This window comes from Gymnoscopelus microlampas (assembly GCF_963454915.1).
Source record: "Gymnoscopelus microlampas genome assembly, chromosome: 10".
NCBI classification, from domain to species: Eukaryota; Metazoa; Chordata; class Actinopteri; order Myctophiformes; family Myctophidae; genus Gymnoscopelus; species Gymnoscopelus microlampas.
The window spans coordinates 18,400,633-18,425,206 of record NC_139947.1 but is presented as its reverse complement, the minus strand read 5'-3'; the positions used below and the strand labels follow the sequence as shown (position 1 = coordinate 18,425,206).

At 43.4% G+C, this 24,574-nt stretch overlaps 1 protein-coding gene across 1 annotated transcript in view; it reads left to right on the top strand.

The window, feature by feature from the left end:
• chchd6a (coiled-coil-helix-coiled-coil-helix domain containing 6a) overlaps positions 1–24,574 on the top strand; it is a 115,359-nt gene that overhangs the window by 75,292 nt on the left and 15,493 nt on the right. The window contains exon 7 of the mRNA XM_084068261.1: positions 5,129–5,264. Within this exon, the coding sequence (XP_083924387.1) occupies positions 5,129–5,264 (136 nt within the window). The remainder of the gene's footprint in view (positions 1–5,128; positions 5,265–24,574) is intronic.

Here is a 24,574-nt window from a genome sequence, read left to right as displayed (position 1 = left end):
CAAGCATTTTATAAAGAGAATATAGCAAACACTGAATATTGCTGGGCTCTGGGTAGGGCTCCTTTCCGTTTCTCCTGCGTCTGTTAGAAAAAAATAGAGGCTTTCAATGTAATTAGGGTCTGTACACTTTGTAATACCTCTTCTACACATTTTGCTCAGGTCCAGGGGCGTCCCCCTTCAGACCTGTATATGGTCCTCGAATGTTTCGCCTGTGGTTAGTTTGTATGGGGAATGATCACTTAAGTTAACAGATGATTGTACAAAAGTTAATACAATCGCAATGCTTCCACCAACCCCAACTTTTAATTACTGACACTATTGTAATATTGTTTTGGGCTGCTACACCTCCATCATATCTGACTAAATTATTTTTAGCCTGTATTCACTCTCAACTAAACATGCGCTGCGCCATCTGCCACTTGTTAAAACATTCCTCGTTCTTATTTTTTATTATTATTATATATACTAGACCATACCCGGTCGACGCATATCCGTGGGGGATATGCGCACATGATCTGGCAACCCGGGAGGCGACATTGTTTGACACATAAACGCTAATAAGAAGCAGAGATTTTATGAAATTGAAAAACGGGCTTCACAGTTAAGTTCAGATGGTAATGGTCAATGACTGTGGGCAAAATCAGAGCAATTGGTCCAGCCAGTGAGGAGAACCGGGTTGTGACACCACTACATTGTGACACCACTACAGACAGACAGAGGTTACTAGAATTATAGTAGGATATATATATTTTAGAATGATATCACACTCAAATAGGTATGAGCCCACTGCACCTCTTTTTATTAACTATTCATTATTGCTTATAAAGTACATGTTTTTCAAACCTACTTTTTTATATTCAAATATAAAAATGTAAACAAACCACTCCTTATACTTATTATACATTTTATTTCATTACTTCTGATATTTCCTCCTACCCTACAAGACAATTTTAGAGGATTTTAATTCCACTTTTTGTCATATTTCTAAACCTCACATTCCGCACTTACTTATTGAACTTACTAGATGCCATTTAAGTCTTCAAAATCCTTTCCAACATTTAAGAAACATGTAAACACTTCTAATTAATTCCATACTATACTCCGTTGATTTAGTACTCTTCTAATTCTGAACTTTTAATAGAAATACACTAAACTAAACTACTCTGTCTGTTCATAACCTCCACTTGGCCTCTCATCTAGCTGACTCACTTGACCTCCCATCTAGCTGACTCACTTGACTAAACCCTGAGCGTACATGCATGCACACCTTTACTTTCTTAACTACTACCTCACTTACTTGTAATCTTTGGTCAGGGTGCCAGTCAGTGTACTGTATAGTGTGAATTTTCTATGTACAACAATGTCTCTGTAATTGGCCAAGCCATGTTCATATACTACAGTATGTGTGGTTGCAAGAGTTTTCTCCATTCTGTTCTGTGGACTTTAATGTTGTGCTATAATACATCAGTAGGCTACTTGTCTCTCTCCCCCTTAAAAAACAAAAAAAAAACTGTGTTTTTTCTTGTTTTTTTCAAACATACAACTAAAGGTGCACTCTGCCCTACTTTGGCCATTTAATAATTTAATTACCAACTTGCCAGAGGAAATTTTGCTTTCACATGCATGGGCCAGAGAGCGTGGCTTGACATCTTCCAGTGGCTCGGTAAATGGTCACGTGACAGCACTCCTCATTCCCCCTGCCAGAAGACAAATGTACAACAGTTTATGTTTTCCAGAGCAACCCCAAATGCTCAGTCGATACAGTTCCTTCTCCTGCACGTGTCGCATGTGCATTGCAAACAATCCTGCAGCATTGTTTATATCCCAGGTCGTATAGACTGACCCCTTCCCGCCTGTAATGTCACGTCCAAGAGCTGCAGACAGTGTCACTTCATGTGAAAAGGCAAATTGTCCAGACCATAAACATCGTGGACCCCCCGGATGTGAACGCAATTATCCTCAGCATTCGGGTTATTTACTTTGAAAAATGGCAATTATAATTTGGCAGTAAGCAATCATACCATCATTATTATTTACTTGCCTCAAACTTTTGCTTCCCTTGTGTGAAATGTATGGTTTCGTATGTGTACTGCCACTTAAGCAATTGTGTGTTGTGTGTGTCCGTGCGTGCATGCACTCTGACCTCTCTCCTAGCTGTCATACCCTCTTCTAATCACTTTTCTCTGCCTTCTATGCTGGTCCTGCTTAACCCTGTAACCGTCCTCCCCCTGCCTTAACACCCCTATAACTGGTCTGTCCCATTCTGCCTCATCTAAAAATGTTGCTGGCTCTGACCACCGTGTGTTCGCTGCCGCCTAGGCTGTATGCAATCACGGGCAAAGTGCCCCATACCATTGCAGTTAAAACACCTGACTTGGGACATGTCACGGGGACCCCTATAACCTCTTCTATAGTCCCCCTGCTGATAAGTGTTATTCCGCTGTTGTACCCAATTTTGTTGCATTCCCAACATTTGTTGCATTTGCTCAAATGAAACCATGTGTGTGGACTGTACCGGCTGTCCGGAGGTGGGTGTGGGTGCCACCGGCATCACATGCTGTGTAGGCACTACGTTAAGAGCAGGCACATTCTTTTTGGCATTCTTTTTGGTTGTACTAATCTGCTGTTCTACTTGTTGTATTTGTAATCTGAGAAGCCTTTTCTTCAGCTCAGCAATTTCCGCCATGACACCTTTTTCTTTTAGGAATCTAACACAACAGGGGACTATGGTACTGCTATTACTTCTGTACAAACAGCGTTTGACCACTCCCTAGTGAATGGCACAGTATTTCTTATACAACTGTTCTTCCGCAGTAATCTGTAACAAAACGGCTGGATGTGGCACTTAATATGATTCTCACTGAAAATGCCAATGTTTATGAACCCCCACGTTACAATCTATATAAGATAAAACATGAGACTATTCAGTTAAACACATTATAGCAGTGATTTATTACTGGGGAGTTTTCTGCCTGTGTGTGTGTGGGCGGCAACAGTACTCAAATTCTGTACTCTCTTCTCCCTTTTGTGAACCTCCAAATGGCAGTGCGAGGATTAAAAAGTAAAAGTATAAGTATCACAATGAAGAGGTGTATTACAACCAACCGTCTATAGAGCATAAACTTTAGAAGTACCAACAACTGTTCTCAAAATACCACAAGCAGAAATACTGAACTTATGGAAAATCCTCTTCACACTTTTTAAGATTGTTTGCTTTCCAACACACTTTTTTCCTTTTCTCTTTACTTTCAACTTTCTAAAACGGCACACACTTCCTAGCGCAATGAACTGTAGTATGTTATACAATGATTTAACAGTTTAACTAGAAAGAGATAGACAGAAGAGATGCGACAATTGATTGATTGTCGCGAGTACACACCCCCCAATGCTTTTCCCCAAATGCAAACTCACATAGCACGGCGCGCTTCATGCGAGGAATCCACCCTTCCCACACAATTGATAATATATGCTACACTCCCCGAGCGTAATAACTCCCCCGAAGTTATTTTGTATGAACCCCTGGCCCATAAATCCCTTATATGTGATTTTAACAGCACTTTATGTGACGACTAGATACCGGATCAGAGTAAAAACCGCACCCGTGCGTTAAAATAACTCACTAAAACTCCCCGAGTCTATCTTATAACCTCCCCGAGATTACCTTTTCGCCCCGGACGACTGTATTGTCAATACCCAGAAATAACAATTAATACCAAACTCCCGGAATCTGGCTATCTCCCCGAGATGTCTTCCCTATCGCCCCTGACGATTTATTCTACTGTCAAATACCCAGAAATTAACAGTTTATACCAAACTCCCGGAATCTGGCTATCTCCCTGAGATGTCTTCCCTATCGCCCCTGACAATAGGATTTGCACAGTTAACACACACAGCTCAATGACAATTCATTAACACCGCTAAATTTGGTTATAAATTCAATGTCCTACAATAGCTAAATTTATGTCAATGCTTTGGAATTACGACAATTGCTTATCTCAGTCAAACAAACTCAGGTTAGAGTGTCCAATCACTGAATTAGTCGAAACAGGTTTCAGCAAACCTTATCTCTCACCCCGGGGCAAGTTTGCTCAGAACCGAGACAAGAAAGTCAAGACCTGCCAAAGGATGTCCTCCTCACGAACCAATACGGGTTTCAAGGCACCAATTGTTAGATTTCCAATACTGAACCTTAACTCCATAAAAGTAAATCTAGAGAAGGATAAGGTACCTGGTTCAGTGGTTCCATAGTGTGAGGAGTTAAGCCCTTGAAATAATTGCTACACAGGTGATTACAATTGTAAGAATCAAAATGGTTTATTATCCTTAAACTAGTTTACAATTATTGATGAGCCTATTAACCAACCAGAATGAATTGTCATATACAAAAATAATACTCTACCAGCGGTTACAGTTCAATTCAGAGCTCTGAAGATACACTCCTCTCGAGCTAGTCGAGAAGTTTGCAATGCCCTAATATTATTTTCCAAGCGTTTATATGACTGGCATCTAGATACTAAAACATGAATAAAAATCATCAACAGGAGTCGCTGTTGGTCCACCGTAGGGGATCGAGCATGCGGCTCCCATCCCTTCTCGCGACCCATCGTTGGGGTGGGCAAGGACCCCCTCCCTGCTGTCTCACGGTCTCTCACGGCTGCCATGGGAGACGACCTTGGCTCCCTTCAGGGCACCTGTGGGCTGTATCTATCCTCCCTAAAACTCCTGCTCGATAAGAGTTCTATGCAACTTTCATCTGAGTTTGGCTGAAGCACTGAGAATATATTTTAATTGTCTGTTTGCTTTAAACTGGCCTGACTATGGATGTACAGAGAAACATCCATTTCACTTGTTAGCATTACAATAATAATATAAGATAGTTAAGACCACAAAACATTACTAACTTTATGAAATCATTTAAAGCACTATATTAACATTACAGCAGTAGTGTCTCCCTTTGAGGAAGTGTGAGAGATTAAGAGCCTCAAAGGTGATGACCTCATCTCCTAATGCTAGAGTCTTGTCTGCTCAAATGACCAAGATAGCTGAGCTCAAAACAGTGTAACTATATATATATCATTTTGACCTATAGAATTTCCTTTCACCTGACGGTGTGGCTGTTCCTCTGCAGAGTGCGTTGCACAGAGGGGGTGTGTCCAGCTCTGCAGGCCCAGATATTCACCTGCTACAAGGAGAACCGAGAGCAGACACTCCGCTGCTCAGACCTCGCCAAAGAATACATGCAGTGCATCGATGCCGCGAAAAAGGTGAGCGCTCGTACGAGTGAGTACATGAATGAAATGTAATAATGACAAACAATTAAAGCTGCACTATGTAATTATGTATCGGTACATCAATGTTTTGAAGGTAAAGTGTCATCTGTTTACGATGTCTCGGGGACAATTCAAAATGCAACAACACTCCGTGAGCTCGAAAATCATCGAAGAATGAATATACAGTATATTAAAGGTTTCATGACATTGACAAGGTTTTCATGACCAAAATGCCAGGGCTGAATTTTGGTCCCAGTCCGGCCCTGGGTGGGATTAAGTGACTATATGACATCAAAGTCAAGGGGCCAATCCCAGATTACTTTTCAGCCTACATCACTCACCAGGGAAGGAATGAGTGTATTAAATATTAAAATAAAAGGCGTACCGTGAACTGATGCAGAACAATAAAATAAATGATGATCTGGACAGATATGCAAAACGCGGCAAATAACAAAGCTATTGTCAGTATCTTTACCTGGTGTGTTGGGAGAAAAAAAAAAGCACCTTCTCTTGGTCTGTACGCAACTATAACGAATGCCAAACGTTCTTGGTGTAGCCACTAACAAGCTGTGTGCTTTCTTTCCGTTCCGCTCCACCAGCGATATGGATAGTTGGCTCGCCCAGTGTAGCCCGGAGGTTTGGGTCAAAACACTGCTGGTTTTGTCTCCACACGGTCCATGCTTGAACGGCCGCTCCAAGTATTTTGCATAGCTGTCATTTGATGTTTTGCACACATTTGTGAAATCTCTGGATATTTTAGGACTACATGAGTGTGTCTCTCCTCATTTTCGCCAAGTGACACCGTGGGAGTTTTGAGAGTCATTTTTCAGAGTCAAAGATGAGCTGATGTAAAGCAAAGAAATGCAAGTCCCCCCACAGCCAACCAAAATGTGTTGGCTGTGGGACTATATCTTTCTGGAAAGTGACAGGCTCTCAGTGGAAGATAGTTGTGTTTGCAGCAGTATGGTCTTGTCATTCCGGGTGTGTACCATCTCACTTCTAATTTTAGAGAGCGAGCAGGAAAGATGTCAGTTAACGCAAGCAAAAGAAAAGCAGCTGTGACGCCCCGGAAACAAAAAAGGTAGAGAAAATAGACCTCATGAGTTGTCAGCAATGCAGTTATTCTACTGTTTTTCACAGCGTTCCTCCTCTGTGCAAGTTGTGGGTGCCATGCTTGCTGCATTAGAACGACATAGTTACCCTGCAGAATAGTGTGAAAGTTTGTTTCTCAAACATGAGTTGACGGACTCTTGTTGTGAACAAAAGCCTCTTGCCAACACGCACGTACACGCGCATGCACGCACGCACACGCACGCACACACACACACACACACACACACACACACACACACACACACACACACACACACACACACACACACACACACAGTATACATTCTCATTGTAACACACTGTGGGCAATGAGTTCAAATCCTCACAATTATTTACACAGTACTGTAGATTTGACCGTAACATTTTTCATTAAGGATATTAAGGCCTTAAAGAGTATTAGATTTCTGCCTGGTTGATTAGTGGTTTGACATTTCCAATACAGTATAATTGAGTGCTGTGTTGTGAGCTTGTAGATCGATTATTTTTGGCAAAGAGATTTGGTGTAGAGGGGAAAGTTGATCTTTATATATTGTAGTCGATCATTCTCTGCACGTACCGCTCTACCACACACGCACGCACGAGGGGAAAAATAGCAAACATACAGGCAAGGTCAAGTTTACTAATTATATTTAAGTGGTTAAATAATGTCTGAACATAATTATGAATAGAAAAAACTATTGATAGTGTTGTCAAGCAAAGCTATCCATGAAATAGTTTAACCTGCAACACAATAGTATTCAATAGGGGGGCCCTGCTTCATATCTCTCTCAGCTAAGGCAGTGGTTCTCAACCTGTAAATGGTAAATGGTGCATTTACATAGCGGAAACCATAGAGGAAACATAGAGGAAACCATGCAAGGCAACAACCTGCTCATCGGGAGCAATTTGGGATTTAACGTCTTGCTCAAGGACACTTCGACACTAACTCTGGGGGAGCCGAGGATCAAACGGGGAACCTCACGGCTCCCATAAGGCCACTCTACCCCTGAGCCACTGCCATTTTGGGGGGTCCCCAGGTGATAGTAAAGTGACAATGTAAGGACATTTAAGGACAAACTATACCATAAAAACTGGTGAAACATTGGCCAAATTGTCAAATAATAAGAAAGATGCTAAAATTGTGAAAAATAGCCGATCCACAAGCTCACAATGCCTCGCATTGTGAAATGTATCTGTCGAACCAAGTCAAACTAATTACTCAACTCCTACAGTTCCAAGTGCTTATCAGGGTGGGGGGTTTGGGGGGTCCCCAGCTCAAATATGATTATTTTGGGGGTCACAGCCTGAAAAGGTTGAGAAACCACTGAGCTAAGGGGTTCTTGGCCTGACATTTTTTGAAGAGCCCTGTTGTAAGGTGATTCGTAACATTGTACTGTATCTATATATGGGAACGTCACAGTCAGTGTTGCCAGATTCTGTGAGAGAAACAAGCAACCAGGTGTAGGAAAACTAGCCCAAACGAAGCGACTATGGGCCACACGAGCACTTTAACATATACATCAACTGTTTGAAAATAGCAGATCTACAAGCTCAGTGAGCTTGTAGATCGGCTATTTTCAAATAAAATCTTGCCGGGAAATTATAATAAGCAGATCTGGCAACCCTGGTCACAGCTCTTGTGTTTGTGTAACCAGAGGGATGATACAAGTTTGTAAGGGAACATAAATTAGATCACATTGTCACCCCTAGAGATGAGAATGAGTTACAGTACATAAAAGAGAGTTTTACACCTGTGTTATGGATTATCGTGCGTCATAATGTTGCGTGTATGATGCGTCCTCTGCCTACCTGGTGATCCAGGGGTTGAAACCAAAGCATCCCGCCATCTGTTTTCCGAACAGATCTGTTATTCTGAAGGATCAAAAAGCTGAGGTTCTCGTACTATATATCACCGGCGCAGAGGCTTCATTTTCCAACTTCTCACAGATATACTGACAGGGAAAACAGAGAGCGAGTGGGAGTTGGAATCTGATTGTGTGAACTTTGTTGAGGTGTAGTTGATCATTCTCTGCACGTACCGCTCTGTACCACGCACGCACGCGCGCACATACACACACACACACACACACACACACACACACACACACACACACACACACACACACACACACACACACACACACACACACACACACACACACACACGTCACACAAACACACACACTTCTCGTCCTTCTCTGTACCTCACTGATGTTTTGCTCTGTTCTGATCATGTTCCTCCCAAGGTACACTAATACTGCATCTATAGTACTAATCAGTTCACTTTCTCATGAACTTTGTGCGTGTGTGCGTGCGTGTGCGTGTGTGTGTGTGTGTGTGTGTGTGTGTGTGTGTGTGTGTGTGTGATTTCCTCTGCATATTAGCTGGTGTGAGATAACAGGGATTGAAATGAACACCCTTTGAAGAAGCTCTTTATGAAGAACACTGTCACAACTTCTGTGTGTGTGTGTGTGTGTGTGTGTGTGTGTGTGTGTGTGTGTGTGTGTGTGTGTGTGTGTGTGTGTGTGTGTGTGTGTGTGTGTGTGTGTGTGTGTGTGTGTGTGTGTGTGTGTGTGTGTGTGTGTGTGCGCGCGCTTGAATTTATGTTTGCGTGCATGTGTGCTTGACTGAATGTTAGTGTGTGTGTGTGTGTGTGTGTGTGTGTGTGTGTGTGTGTGTGGTGGGTGTGTGCGTGCGTGTGCACGCGTGCGTGTGTGCCTTTCACACACACACACACACATATACATCAGTCCAGCCTAGCCCACATCAAGGTACTGTGAGCCGATTGGCCCCGAGGCATCTCTGTGACTTCGACCTTGTCATATTGAAAGCTCAGAAAGTTCCGTTGCCTTACGTCGTGTCCTTAGGAGCTGTCACAGACACTTTGGTTATCAACGACGTCCATGTCTTTAAGCCTACAGAGTACAGTCATCAGCATAGGCTGTGATGTTATTTGTTGAGCCGACCTGTCTGTTTGTCTGAATGTGTGTGTGTCACTGGGGTTGACGGCTGACGCCCAGACTGGGTCAACAACACATTGGGTGACCCTTTTAGCGTCATTTCTCAACGTTTAGGGTAGTCCGAATCGCGTGACGTAATACTAGCCATGTGGACTCAAGATTGACAACGCCACTAAATACATTGAGAACACGTTCAAAACAGTGTGCAAAAAGGCAGGCAGTAGACTTCAGAAGAGGACTGAGCGAGGCACTATAGCCGAGTTAACCCATTAAAACCTGGAACGCTAAAAAGCATTATTTTACAATTTGGCTATTCAAAAATAGCAGATCTACAAGCTCATAGTGCGGCACCGAGTGCCGCGCTACGAGCTTGTAGATCTGCTATTTTTGAAAAATTGTAAAAATGTGTGAAAATCTTTGAATATATATAGTCTTTTAAAGCGAACACTTAACTCAAATCTTTCCTTCTGGTACCCCCTGGAACAAAATATTTTCAGATGGGGGTCCGTGGCCAAATACATATCATTTTGGGGGTCCTTGACATGAAAAATTTTGAGAACCACTGATATAGAAACATACGTTTTTTTCAGAAAACTGTTAAGATTTAGAAGACATTAGTAAGAATCGGCCTCAGGCCTTACCCGTGCAGAGTGGTGTGATGCACTTCTGCTGCTTCAGCGCTGTTCTACTTGCATAGCGATAGGGTGGGGAATCAGTTATGACACGGGCGGCAGTGGCTCAGGGCTAGAGTGGCCGGTAGAGCGGCCGGATGGCAACCGCGAGGTTTCCAGTTCGATCCCGGGCTCCCCCAGAGTTAGTGTCGAAGTGTCCTTGAGCAAGACGCCGAACTCGCCTTGCATGGTTTCCTCCGCCATTGGTGTATGAATGTGTTTGTGTGTGAATGGGTGAATGTAATGCACAATCTATGTAAAGCGCTTTGGATAAAAGCGCTATATAAATGCACCATTTCCCATTTTACACGTCTTTGTCAAAATGGCACGCGAACGTTAACGTGACCAAGCGTCAACATAGTATGACGAGTTGGAAATGGTCACTCTGTCAGCCTGTATATGTCAGTATGTAGTTGAAATGCAGTTGGAAATGTTTTAACCCATTAAGGCCTGAGGTTCCAATTCTACAAAATGTCTTATGTTGCTATGTCAGTGGTTTTCAAACTTTTTCATGTGAAGGACCCCAGAATGTATATGTATTTGGCCGCGGACCCCCATCTCAAAATATTTTGTTCCAGGGACCCCCAGAAGCAAAGATTTGAGTTACAAATGTTCGCTGTAAAAACATTTGCAATGTTCTCGATTTAAAAAAAAATAGCAGATCTACAAGCTCATAACGCGGCACTCGGTGACGCGCTATGAGCTTGTAGATCTGCTATTTTTGAATAGCCAATGACACAGATGCGTCCCGGGTCTCAATGGGTTAACTAGGGCTGGCGAAATAACTGAGTTAGATTATGTTCAAAATGTTTTTAACGCAATTAACGCACGCGCAGAATGATCCGCCCCATACGTCCCATAATAACACCCACTCTGCGCTAGTCGTCATCGCTCTGTCATCTGATGGTGGATATAGATCCAAACAAAGATCCAAAGGAGAACATGCGTGTGGTCCGATCTGGACGGGGTTATTGCCAGTAAAAGATCACGCAATTTACGTAGTCAGCACAACGGGGTGAGAGTGAGAGAGTCGTTCATTTGTTCCGTTCCCACAAAAATATTATGGGGAATTTTTGGGGAAATAGTTACGAATGTTGATTAATCATGATTAATCATTAATCTGATTCATCATCTTAATCGTTTGAACTCTCATTGTTATCGGAGTGGAATTGCATGTTAGATGACCAGCAGTGAAACCTTCATTAAGGGAAGTGGCAGACAGATAAAAAGAGCTTCAGAGGTGTGAAGGTCACATTAGTTGTGTGTAGAGGTGGAGCAGAGCGTCACGGCGCATTCCACTGGCTGTTCTCTGATCACAGTCACAAAGTGGGATGCTGCACATCAAAGGAGTGTGTGTGTGTGTGTGTGTGTGTGTGTGTGTGTGTGTGTGTGTGTGTGTGTGTGTGTGTGTGTGTGTGTGTGTGTGTGTGTGTGTGTGTGTGTGTGTGTGTGTGTGTGTGTGTGTGTGTGTGTGTGAGTGCGCGTGTTCAAAGATTGTGCTGTCTGACACTAAACAAGTTGGGATTCCTATACCAAGTGTGTGTGTGTCGTCGGAGGAAGGGTGAAACAGCTTATTACTGTGCATCTGACTGGGTTCTGACACGGCCTCCCCTGGCGAAGAGGACCGCGTGCGCGCGAGAGTGTGTGTGTGTGTGTTTTAGGGGATAAATGAGTTGAGGTTCTGACAGAGTGTACAATCTACTCCTTATCCACTGGGAGACATGGCTGTGATATCTTCCGTGCACTTGCACCAAACACACACACACACACACACACACACACACACACACACACACACACACACACACACACACACACACACACACACACACATCATTTAGCTGCGGGCCTCAGACGGAAGGCGACTTTGACGGATGCCTTGGCAAACACAGAGGACAGAGAGAAGACAAATAAACGGCAAGAAAGAAACGAGGGAGAGAAAAAAAAGACTGAAAGAAAGGAAATTACAGGAACGTAAAGTTTAGATACAGAGAGGGGAAAAGTAGGAGATCATAACACGAAGAAAAAAGACAAACAGAGCAAAGCGGTAAAGAAAGACCGGATCACAAAGAGAGAGAAAGCTCAGGAGAGAAACGACGCAGCGATGGAGAGATTCAGGGAGAAGATGGAGGAGGGGCGCGCGGTGCGGGTAAGGCAGCGTGTCTGATCGCTATACGCCAAGGTCAGAATCTGCACAGCCGCAAGTTTGAGACCTCTGAAACTTTTAATGCTGTTTTTTCCCCTTCAGCAAGGCCTTGTGCGCTCTCTCACACACACACACACACACACACACACACACACACACACACACACACACACACACACCGCCAGCCTTGCTTAGTGCAGAGCATCAGAGAAGGCTTTAGGTCTAATTCCCAGAGAGTTACTCCACCAATCTAACCTGTCAGACATGGTGGAGAGAGACAGACAGAGAGACAGACGGAGAGAGAGACAGACAGACGGAGAGAGACAAAGAGAGACAGAGAGAGAGAGAGACAGAGAGATGGAGAGACAGAAAGTATACTATTACGAAAAGTAAAACGTATAAAACTTGTATAGATTGGCGCTGAGGTTTGGATGCCCCAGGCGCCCCTTTACTGCATTGAAGCTCCTGAATGCTGTTAATAAACTTTAATAAACTTTAAAACTAGCCGTTGAATGTGAAGTGCACTAGTTCTTCTGACCCTAAAATGTTATCAGAAACCGTTTTTGTCGGGACTGTACAGGTGAAGCAGACATCGTTTCCAGACATGCCTTTTTTTAATCAGTCTGGTGTGTGTGTGTGTGTGTGTGTGTGTGTGTGTGTGTGTGTGTGTGTGTGTGTGTGTGTGTGTGTGTGTGTGTGTGTGTGTGTGTGTGTGTGTGTGTGTGTGTGTGTGTGTGTGTGTGTGTGTGTGTGTTAGTGGATTCTGACAGTGTACAATCTACTCCTTATCCACTGGGAGTAAGGAGTCCCGATAGCAAAGTGTTTAGGGTGCATATACCACATGGGCACAAAATGCCTTTATCACAGAGTCCCTGGTTAGATTCAGGGCCGGCTCGACCACTTTTATTTCCCCCCCAACTCAATTTACAAAAGCACTTACACTCAAAGGACCACGATTCATTTATATGCATTTTTGTGAATTCAAAACCTCAATCAATCAAATGCCACACAGAGGGTTTGATGTCGCTACTATGGCAACACAAATGTCGGAATATTTAAAGTCTCACTGTGTAACAGCCATTTCATTGCGATTTTCCCAGAATGCAATTTAAAACAAACCCATGGAAGTACCGCTCCAAAATAAACGCTGGAGGGTCCTAGCGCCGAAGTTAGTTAGAAAGCAACAACAACGTTTTCAGAATTGGTACATAACTTCATTAATAACGTAATTTTGATTCAAACCTGTAATTTAAGGAGTGTCTTTACACCCCGATCATCTCGCAGCACGCTCTTATCAGTCAGTCTTTTTCTCGTCTTGATGATTATATGTCTAATTTTCTTTATTCTTGGCACATGCTCATGTGAACGTGTCACAATGCAACGTTGTGAGATGTAAATCGGCTATTTTCACTAAATATTCACCCAAGAATAGGGATGCTGGGTTCATGGTTAAAAGTCATATTTCTGATAGGATGAACGATTTAAGAAATGTAGTTAGTTTTGCAAGAGGGTAAAACATAACAACGCCCTGATGGCAGCTAAACACATCTAGGAGAATCCAAAAATGCTCGCAGCTTCCGGAAGGATTTGTTGGTTACAAAAAGAACTCAGGTCTCTCTTGTTTCCCTCTGGTAATCTTAGAACAGATCTTGACAAAGCGGTTCAGGCTGTTTCTATGTGTTTGCTGTGAGGCTGTGAAACCAGCAGATAAAGGAAACGCTGAGAAGACTCTCGACAACAAAAGAGTGACATGCCTGAACAGAGTGTTGACGGTTTTAATCAATGTTTTTAAATTATCGTTACATCGTTGTTGTGTACAAGTACATCATATGAGTAGATTTCTCCCAGTGCCGACTGTGTGGGCAGGTGAGGGGTAGTGGGGACATAGACAGTCAGTGCTTGGGGGTTTTCTCTGATCTTTCGTAAGCTTTGCAGCTTTGCTGACACAGCATCCGTCGTATATATCCTGTATGGAAAGGGAAGCTCCCATCCACTGATGTGCTCGGCCGTCCGCACCAACCCTCTGCATTGCTTTGCGGTGGTGGAGGGTCAGTACACAGTTCCCATACCAGGCAGTGATGCAGCCAGTCAGGATGCTGTCGGTGTGGTACCCATGGAGATATGTTATATCTGGAGAGAGGGCTCAGAAAATCCCTGCCCACTTATTTCAATGAAACTTGCTCACCCAGTGCATACTCCGTCCCTCCGAGCCCCCACTGGTGGTATCTCTCTCCTTTCAGGGTTTTGATGACATCATGGGCCCATAAGCATGTACATTAGTGTCCTTTATGCGTCTATGTCACAAACTAGTGGATAGATAGATAGATAGTATATGTTTAAAGTGCTCATGTGGCCCAACGTCGCTTCTTTTGGGCTTGTTTTCCTAGACCTGGTTGCTTGTTTCTCTCACAGAATCTGGCAACACTGCTTGGAGGCCAGTCTGATCTGTGATGTCAGTACTATGATGTCATATATTGATGACATCGCCATATATGGGCATAAAAGGCAGACAGACAAAGAGAGAGAGAGAGAGAGGGGTGGGGTTGATGGGACGTAGAACTTCAGAGAAGGACGAGCAGAGAGAAAAGTGGACAGATTCAAAGAGCGGAAAGAGAAAGCTAAAAGGGCGAGAGAGAAAACAGGGAGAAGAGAGGGATGACTCACCTGATGAGAGAGAGAGAGAGGGATATATGAGGGCTAGGCGGAGGTAGAGGGAGAATATGGAGAGAATGGATAGGAGAGAGAGAGAGAGAGATGGCAGCTCCCAGAGTGGTCACTGCTAATGATGAAGAATGAGGGGCTGCTGGACGTGCTGCTGACCACACACACACACACACGCACACTCACACTCACACTCACACTCACACACACACACACACACACACACACACACACACACACACACACACACACACACACACACACACACACACACACACACACACACACACACACACACACACACACACACACTTTCCCTCAAATTGACCATAACCTTTTGCCTCCAAAACCCCTGGATAGAACAAGTTTGTTTCACTGCAACGCATGAATAGTTAAGAGAACGTCTTGTCTTCAAACAGGTCTAATTAGCCACAGAGTTTCTCGCCTCGCTAAATTCATCTGGATCTGCGCTGCAGAATGAAAGAGAAAAAAAACACTTCTGAGCTAAAGCTTTAGATTAGTGTAGGAGGACATAATTGGGGCTAAATAAAGCTATAAATGAAGTATTGTTGGTATATACTAACTCAAATAAGCAGCAATGTGTTCTACAAAGTCGCAGTACCATGTGCTGTGTACACACACACGCGCGCATGCATGTGTGCGCGCTCACGCATGTGTGCGCGCTCACACACAGGTAGGCGTACAACAGTTAATCGAACTAATTGATTTAATTGATTGACATAAAAAATTAGTACAAGTAAAAGCGAATAGAATGAATCCATAGTTGCAGCTGAAGATCTGGGTATGAGAGAATTCATGGTGGGTTTTGTAACTGGAGAAGTAAAAGGCTTGGTTTATGCCCTGAATATAAGCTACACTGTCAGTCTACCCAGTGTCTGGGTCCTGCTTGAACACCCCTGACACCCGGCCTAATTAGCCACACGGTTTCTTTCCTTGCAAAATGCATCTGTACATACACTGCAGAAAGGAAGGGAGGGGGGGGGACACTTCTAAATTAAACTTGGGAGGATGTAATGGGGGCTAAGCCTTAAAAGAAAAGTCTTGTTGACATTATCTTAACAAAAAGTTAAGACTTTTTTCGCTGAAGAGATTTGTGTACAGGGAAAAAATTGCAGATCAAGTGCAGCACCAAAGGTCAAGTGTTGAGGGTTTAAGTGATTAAATATCTGAAAATAAACATTAATGGATCAATCATAATATAAAAAAAAATGTGTAAACAATTTTGTAATGTGTCTGATTCTGATTCAAAGCTATGAAAAGGTCTTGTAATCTCTGTAATTGTTTATACAACTAGAGGTTAAGGCCGCTACGTGGCCCTCACACCTATGTCGCACCGCCGATCCGACCGATATGCCCATATTTGGAGATCTCTGTATATGTCAGTCCTTGTCCCCTTTTGTGGCCATATATGGAGTCACAGTATGGGTCAAGTTTGTAAAAGTACTTACAGTTCTATGAAGTTAAGATTGTCTTTTTCTTTTCTTTCCACCAGTGTTTGGACCCCACTCTAGGCAGCGTGCGTGCGTGCGTGCGTGCGTGCGTGCGTGCGTGCGTGCGTGCGTGCGTGCGTGCGTGCGTGCGTGCGTGCAGGGTTAAGTGGCAGCTCTTAAGGTAAACGTTCCATGCTCCTGGCTAGCTGGTCAGAGACTGGCTGTCTGACAGTTAGTCAACCTTTAAGACTAAAGCCAGACTCTGGAAACAGCCATTTAGAGAGAGAGAGAGAAGGAGTGGTAATAGAATGAGAGCAGGCAGAGAAGAGAGAGTTTTCTCATTGTTACTGAAATACTGAAAAAGTTTGCAGGGATTTCAAACAGCAGACAGACCGTTTGTCTCCTGCTTCAGCCTTGAACATGTCTAATGGGTGTGTGTGTGTGTGTGTGTGTGTGTGTGTGTGTGTGTGTGTGTGTGTGTGTGTGTGTGTGTGTGTGTGTGTGTGTGTGTGTGTGTGTGTGTGTGTGTGTGTGTGTGTGTGTGTGTGTGTGTGTGTGTGTGTGTGTGTGTGTGTGTGTGTGTGTGTGTGTGAGAGAGAATGTGTGTGAGGATGTGTGCATGTTTGTTAGTGTGTTTGGGCGACACACTTTGAGATTGACAGTGGAGTTCTGGAAGTTTGCTCACAGAAAGGTTTGTTATCTTGGGGATGGAAGAATGCTTTGAGAGATTAGGGTTGTCAGTTGGGAATACATGTACACACACACACACACACACACACACACACACACACACACACACACACACACACACATACACACAGCAGGCCAATTATGAGACTGTATCTGAAGCAGTGTCTAACCGCAGTGATGTAAAAGGCTATACACTTTCTCCGTCAGAAAGGTTCCCTTCCGTCGAGGACCATGTTGAAAAGTACACCGTAAAATCTTCCCTATATTTCGAAAAAAAGTGAGATTGGCTGCGGACACGCAGACAGACTCACAGACCCTCTTCTAGACGGCTTATCCCCCTTATGGTAGGAGCCACGTCGTGAAAAAACAAAACAACGAATCAGGAATACAAAATCGTCACAAAATAACAGATAAGCTCTGTCACATCGATTTTCTTTTGATTGGCTAGTTTTGCTGCTCATTTCCGAGAAAACCCACTAAGTTGAAACAGGGACACGTAAGGTTCCTGCCCGACAGCAAACAACATTTCTCGTAAATCCTTTTGTCTGCCGTCGAATCGATTCGTTTGATTAACTGCTGCACCCCGACTTCGCTCCCGTCACTTTTCCCTCTCGCTGTTTGTTTGCCTTCGCAATTTTTTACATATTATTATAAAACCGTTTTTCTGCTGTCCTTTTGTTACACTTAATCTCTACCTCTTACTTTTTCTTTCTTCTCTCTCTCCCCCTCCTCTCACCTCCCCTCCCTCTGTAATCATGTCTTTTCTCTGCTAGTTTCTCTCTCTCTCTCTCTCTCTCTCTCTCTCTCTCTCTCTCCTGCCCTCTATCATTCTTTCTCTCAGACAGACTTTCTCTTGTCTTTTCTCTGACTCGCTCCCAAGCTCTCCAACGCCACTGACTTATTGATTAGGTTTTCATATTGCTGTGGAGTCGTCGTTCTCTCTCTCTCTCCACCATGAGAGAACGGCCGTGCCGTGCCGCGGCCGTGCCCTCCCCATTCAGACCGCCATTGATCCATCGCTCCGCCGCTCCGCCGCTCGGCCCAATAGCAGCCAATCACAAACATCCCCCCCCGCCACGATCATCATTATCTGTTAACCCATTAGGGACCGGGAACGCCATCTGTGTCATTTTTTATTTATTTCTTTGGCTATTCAAAAATAGCAGATCTACAAGCTCAGATCTACACGTAAGGCACCGAGTGCCGCGCTATGAGCTTGTAGATCTGCTATTTTTTTGAATAATCGTGATATTTTTTTGCAAATCTTTGAATATATAAAACATTTAAAAGCGAACATTTGTAGCTCAAATATTTACTTCTGGGGGTCCTTGGAACAAAACATTTTGAGATGGGGGGGGGGGTTTGGCGGACCATTACATATCATTTTGGGGGTAGTTGACATGAAAAAAGTTTGAGAACCACTGATATAGCAACATACGTTTAAAAAAAAAACTGTTAGGATTTAGAAGACATCTGTAGAATCCCCCAGAAGCAAATATTTGAGTAACAAATGTTTGCTTAAAAAAAAAGATTTGCACACATTTTCAAGATTTCAAAAAAAAATAGCAGATCTACAAGCACATAATGCGGCACTCTGTGCCGCGCTATGTGCTTTTATATCTGCTATTTTTTGAACTGGCAAAGAAATCTAAAAATGACACAGATGCGTTCTCCGGTCTTAACGGGTTAATCTTCTGTCTTTTATTGTCTGTTCTCGCTTTGTCGTCCGCCCCGCTGTTAATGTGCTTTTGTGTGTGTGCGTTATGTTGTTGTTATCTGGCCATTCAATGCAGGCTAGCGATTTTCTAGAAATAATAGCCTTTTACTACTTTTTTGAAGTGAATTTCAGGTTTTTTATTTCTCACGGGGTTCTTTCTTTCACCTTGTGATTGCGAGGCAGTTGCGATAGCAACGGCTCGCGGTGGAATGAAGAGCTTTCAGAGAAAAACGACCACGCACGACATCCATAAAAAAAAAGTGCTGTGGAAAAAAGTTACTCGTGGCAGGAGTGCCAACAAGCAAAGCACTTGAACTCTATGGCGTTCCTATTCCGGGGTGACGGTCGGCAGAAATAGCCGATCTTTGGAAGCTTGTAGATGTTTTCTGTGAAGATACCGCATTTGCCATACAGGGACAAGAGGAGGGCGACTAGAATAGACCCCTGGGGGACACCGGGGGGTCAGTCTGTGTCAGAGTCTGTATTAAAATATATATTATTGGTGTCGGGTGGAAAGCTTGTATGTCCAAAACCGTTCCTTTTTGAGTGGTGCCAACCACTCCTACATTTGACTATGTCCGTCCGTCCGTATGTTTGAGCACGGCTGATTGGTCAAGCTTCACGTGACACGTGACATTATGTTGTCACGTGTCACGTGACAACATAATGTTGCTGATTGCAACACAAGGATGCAACCAGTTACACTTTCAAAGGCACCACTCTCTTCACACTGGGTGTGATTTTTATTATTATTTGTAAAAAACTTTTTAAATGAGTGTATAGTACTTTTATGTGACACTCTTGTATGATGACGTACGACATTCATTTACGGGGGGAAAAAACGTTGCAACATGTAGATACAAGGTTTCTGCCCAACAGCAACGGAATTATGCGTGTGTTTGCACATGTCCGTCAGAGTCGGTACATGCTGCTGCCGTAGCTGGAGAAAGAGCAACGTTAACGAGCCAGATAATTATAATTAAGCCTCACAGCCGACACGCGATACCGTATGAACGAACCTGTGGGAGTTAAGCTTGATTTATACCGTCTTGTACTTATACAGACTTCATACATATACATACTGTAGGTGAAGGCTGTGTGTGTGTGTGTGTGTGTGTGTGTGTGTGTGTGTGTGTGTGTGTGTGTGTGTGTGTGTGTGTGTGTGTGTGTGTGTGTGTGTGTGTGTGTGTGTGTGTGTGTGTGTGTGTGTGTGTGTGTGCGAGCGAGCCAGGTGTGGCTCTTTTGATGGGCCCTTATAGACCCGTTATGTCAGACCACGTCACACTTACATCATGAGGGCATGCACACGCGGGCAGGTTACAAAAGAACCCCACACCAATCATAAGACGCAGTGGAAAAGAAGAAGTCCCAGCAGCTCTCACGTGTAAAAATGCATTCCTTCAAACGTTTGACTGCAGTTTTCCTCATATGTATGTGTACTGTACAGTATATGTTTTTTCTCCCAGTGCGGAGGAAGAAGGCTTATTAGAATGTGTGCCGTGATCTCTCCTTCTTTTAAACGTGTACTCCTTGCAGTGGTGGAAAAAGTACTCACAGTTTTTACTTTAAGTAAAAGTATCAACAGTGCAATGTAGAAATATTCTGTTACAAGTAAAAGTCCGGAATTCAAAATTTACTTGAGTAAAAGTACAAAGGTATAGGTATCAAAATGTACTTAAAGTACCAAAAGTAAAAAATGTTTGAAAATAGCAGATCTACAAGCTCACAACGCGCCCCTACCCTTGCCTTTGGGGGAGGCAGAGCAGAGGCGACGATTGACAGGCAAAATCCCTCAACAGCGACACCCGCAGGCAAACATTTCTTTTTTCATTGCAGTTGAAAAGGCTTTAGAAATGTGAGAGAAAAACATCTGCAATGGCTCACTGGAGTGCAATTTTCAGTTAAAATCTTGTATACACGTTTGTAGTACCATGACAAACACTTTTAACGTGTTGTAAAACTGAATGTCATGAAAGCTTTAATATAATAGATAATCTGAATTTAAAGCGACAATCTGTAAGTTTAATGTCCAATATGTGATTCGAACACGGGTCTCCTGTGTGTGGGACACCCAAACATCTACCACTGCAGGCCAGAGGGAACCCCTGCTGCTTGGTCAGGGGGGAGATATTGTGCTTATGAGCTTCAGACAGTACTACTTGTCGACCACTGGGTGTCCTACAGTATACCCGACACCAGGGTCTCAATGTCTCAGTGGAAGAGCAGGGAGACCACCGCCAACCACTGCAGATGTGCTAGTTACTACTGTAGGTTGTATTAACATACTCTATCAGCTGCAGCTTTAACTAATAGTGTTTTTGCAGCCTTGGATCTTTTGGCAACAAGGATTTAGGTTGCTCTGCCCTTTCAATCTCAAGATAGTGAACGGTAATCTGAACTTTAAGCGCTTCTGTCTCTCCCCTTTCTTTTTGAATTTCGAAGGTAACTAACTCTCCAGATGAAAGTTGCAATTTCTCTCTCTCTCTCTCTCTCTCTCTCTCTCTCTCTCTCTCTCTCTCTCTCTCTCTCTCTCTGTATGTGTCTCACCCTGTGAGAGGCCTGCCTCCTCTCTCTCTGATTGCTCTCTGGTCTTTCGCTCAACTCCGAACGCCATTGATTTTTGTGTTGCTCTTTCATAAACAATAAAATACCATTGTGTCATTTCTTGTAGCTTCTGGCGTTCACTCGCTGAGCTGTGTTGACAAGCTCTCCTTCATGTCAGACATGAAGGTACTTTTTTTGTAGTCTTGCCTCAGTCATCTGTTACATTCGGTATATCTCTATAATAATAACGTTGAAGTTGTCTGTCGGTCTTTTAACCACTTTAACCCTATATATATATACTCGGGTCTATACTCGTCCCCAACGGTTCACACTCTACACTATCTTCTGCGAAAATGGCAGAGCTACAAGCTCACAGCGTGTCACACGTGTTGCGAGCTTATTAGATCTGCTATTTGTTGCCAAATGTTCATCCTAGAATAGGGCCGCTAGGGGTTCATGTTGGTTAACCACGCCTCAGGTCGGATCGGGCTGAAACTTTCCAAAGTGGTGTGTTCTGTTCCAGGGAAGGTCTTGGCCAACTTTTTTAAAAGTGTTTTTACTTTCATATTTAACTTTTTAAAACCTTTTTTTTTTACTGGAAGTCAATTCGTGTTGTTGCTTGGGCCGAAGTATGGAGATGCCTGACTCGAGAGGCAACTTACCGCTTTACCATAAAGTACTGACTGGCCTGTGTGGAGATAAGCAAAGATCCTTGATTTAATCCATTAAGACCTGAGGCCAATTCTTATTAATGTCTTCTAAATCCTAACAGTTTTCTGAAAAATATATGTTTCTATATCAGTGGTTCTCAAACCTTTTCATGTCAAGGATCCCCAAAAATGTATTTGGCCGCCGACCCCCATCTCAAAATATTTTGTTCCAGGGACCCCCACAAGCAAAGATTTGGGTTAAAACGGTTCGCTTTAAAAGAATATAAATATATTAATTTGCACACATTTTCTCGATTTTTCAAGAATAGCAGATCTACAAGCTTGTAGCTCGGCACTTGGTGCCGTGCATCTTCCGGTGAAAACAAATAGAATTCTGGGTAATGCAGGACAACACTATATCATGCAGTGACAGTAGTTATCGTTATTTGTGGACCTGCATTGTATTACTTTAAGTATCACCATTGGTCAATGCCTACAGTACGTGCGAGTTCAGATTGATTGGTCAACCCACTGAGGAGAAAAACGGATTACGACACATGGACAAACGGACAGATGGACTGACATAATTTTTAAAAATGTATTAGTAGGATTTTCAAAAACAAATTCCAAAATGTCCTAAAAATAGCAAAAATAGCAGATCTATATTTCCACTTTGTTTTATTATTTTTCAGGTTTTAGACGGTGTCAGTCATTACAATGAAACGGTTTTAAAAAAAACACAAGGACCAAAAGAATAATAAAGATAAATAGATAAATAGGATAATAATAAGTATAAAGTAAAACAAAATGCAGCTCTATGAGCTCAGCTCGGCTATTTTCGCAAGCATATAGGGCTTTAAGTGGTTAAATATTGTTGTTTGAATGAGGCGCATGTGCGATATTTACTCAACCCGTCGTGCACCTGGTAAGCCTTCGCTTGGAAGTAAGGAACTCCACACTGGAGTGATTTCTCTACCGATATGCTGCTCGCTTTTCTTCTAGCTGCATTCCCTATCTATTCCCCTCTCTGCACACAGACACCCCACACACACACACACACACACACACACACACACACACACACACACACACACACACACACACACACACACACACACACACACACACACACACACACACACACACACACACAGAGAGACAGAGCTCAGCAGTGGAACGGTAAGGCCTATCAACTGCAGCTGCTGGGTCTAGCACCCGGGAGCCCCAATTGCCTGCCAGTCATCAGATAAGATGGATTTCCAATTGAGTCAAGGCTCCCAAGCTGGGCGAGGTAGAATGGACAACACTCACCCCCCTCCGCCCTACTTATTTCAATCTCTTTCTCTCTCAAGTTGCTCCTGTTTTGTCTGAAGTTTTCACCTCGCTAGAAAACGGTCTAGTGGTAACACAGCACGGACGTAACGTCGATGGCGTTTGTTTGTTGGTTGGTTTGTGGTTTTGGAAGTGGTCGCCGCCAGGGGGCGCCGGAGGAGACAATTGGAAAGAACTGGAGCATAGCGTAGACTTTTACCTCTTTTAAGACCTGAAGCCGATTCTACAAAATGTCTGCTAAATCCTAACATGTGTTTTGAAAGAAAATGATGTTACTATGTCAGCGGTTCTCAAAATTCTTCACCTCAAGGACCCCCAAAATGATATGTATTTGGCCGCCGACCCCCATCTCAAAATATTTTGTTCCAGGGACCCCCCCAGAAGCAAAGATTTGAGTTACAAATGTTCGCTTTAAAATAATATATATATTCAAAGATTTGCACACATTTTCACGATTTTTCAAAAATAGCAGATCTACAAGCTCATAGCGCGGCACTCGGTGCCGCGCTATGAGCTTGTAGATCTGCTCTTTTTGAATAGCCAAAGTGTAAAATAATGTTTTTTTTTTTAGCTCAAATCAAAAAATTACACAGAGGCGTTCCAGGTCGATTTCAAGTCCGCCATCTTGGAACTTCCGGTCCCGAAAAGCAACCGGAAACGAATGCTGTTGGCTGGAAGGGCAACGAGGGCGGGGCTTCACTCGGTAGAGCCAGTAGGGGCCCTAGAAGCATACCCTACTTTATCTTTTTTTTTTTATCAATGGGACCATAATTTATTAAACACATATCATGATAATTGAAAAAAGACTTTAAACTAGCGATTGAAAACATAAAGTATTTATGAAAATGTTTACTAAGGGAATAAAACTAAGCGTAAAGTCCGGCCCAAACCTCATTCACTTGAATGGAGTGTTAACGCTGCTGCAGCAAGCAGGAGGGCGAATAGTGCCATCTGCTGCGCCATTAATGGGAACTGCACTCTTAAAAGAATCATTTCCTGGGCTTCAAATTCAGCGGAGCTACTTTTCCGCCTGGAGCATATATACACTCACCGGGCACTTTATTAGGTACGCCTTTCCAACTGAAATCTCTAATCAGCCAATTACATGGCAGCAACTCAATACATCAACCCTGTAGACGTGGTCAAGACGAGCTGCTGCAGTTCAAACCGAGCATCAGAATGGGGAAGAAAGGTGATTTTTAAGTGACTTTGAATGCGGTTTGCACAGTTGGTACAAAGGCAGGATGGATCCATTCCTTCATGACACGTCGTAGATGCCAAATTCTGATCCCGCCATCCGAATGTCGTGGCAGAAATGGAGAATCATCAGACCCTGGCGTGCCGCTGCCCATCTGCCTTCAATGATCGACTTGTTTTGCTCTCAGAGATG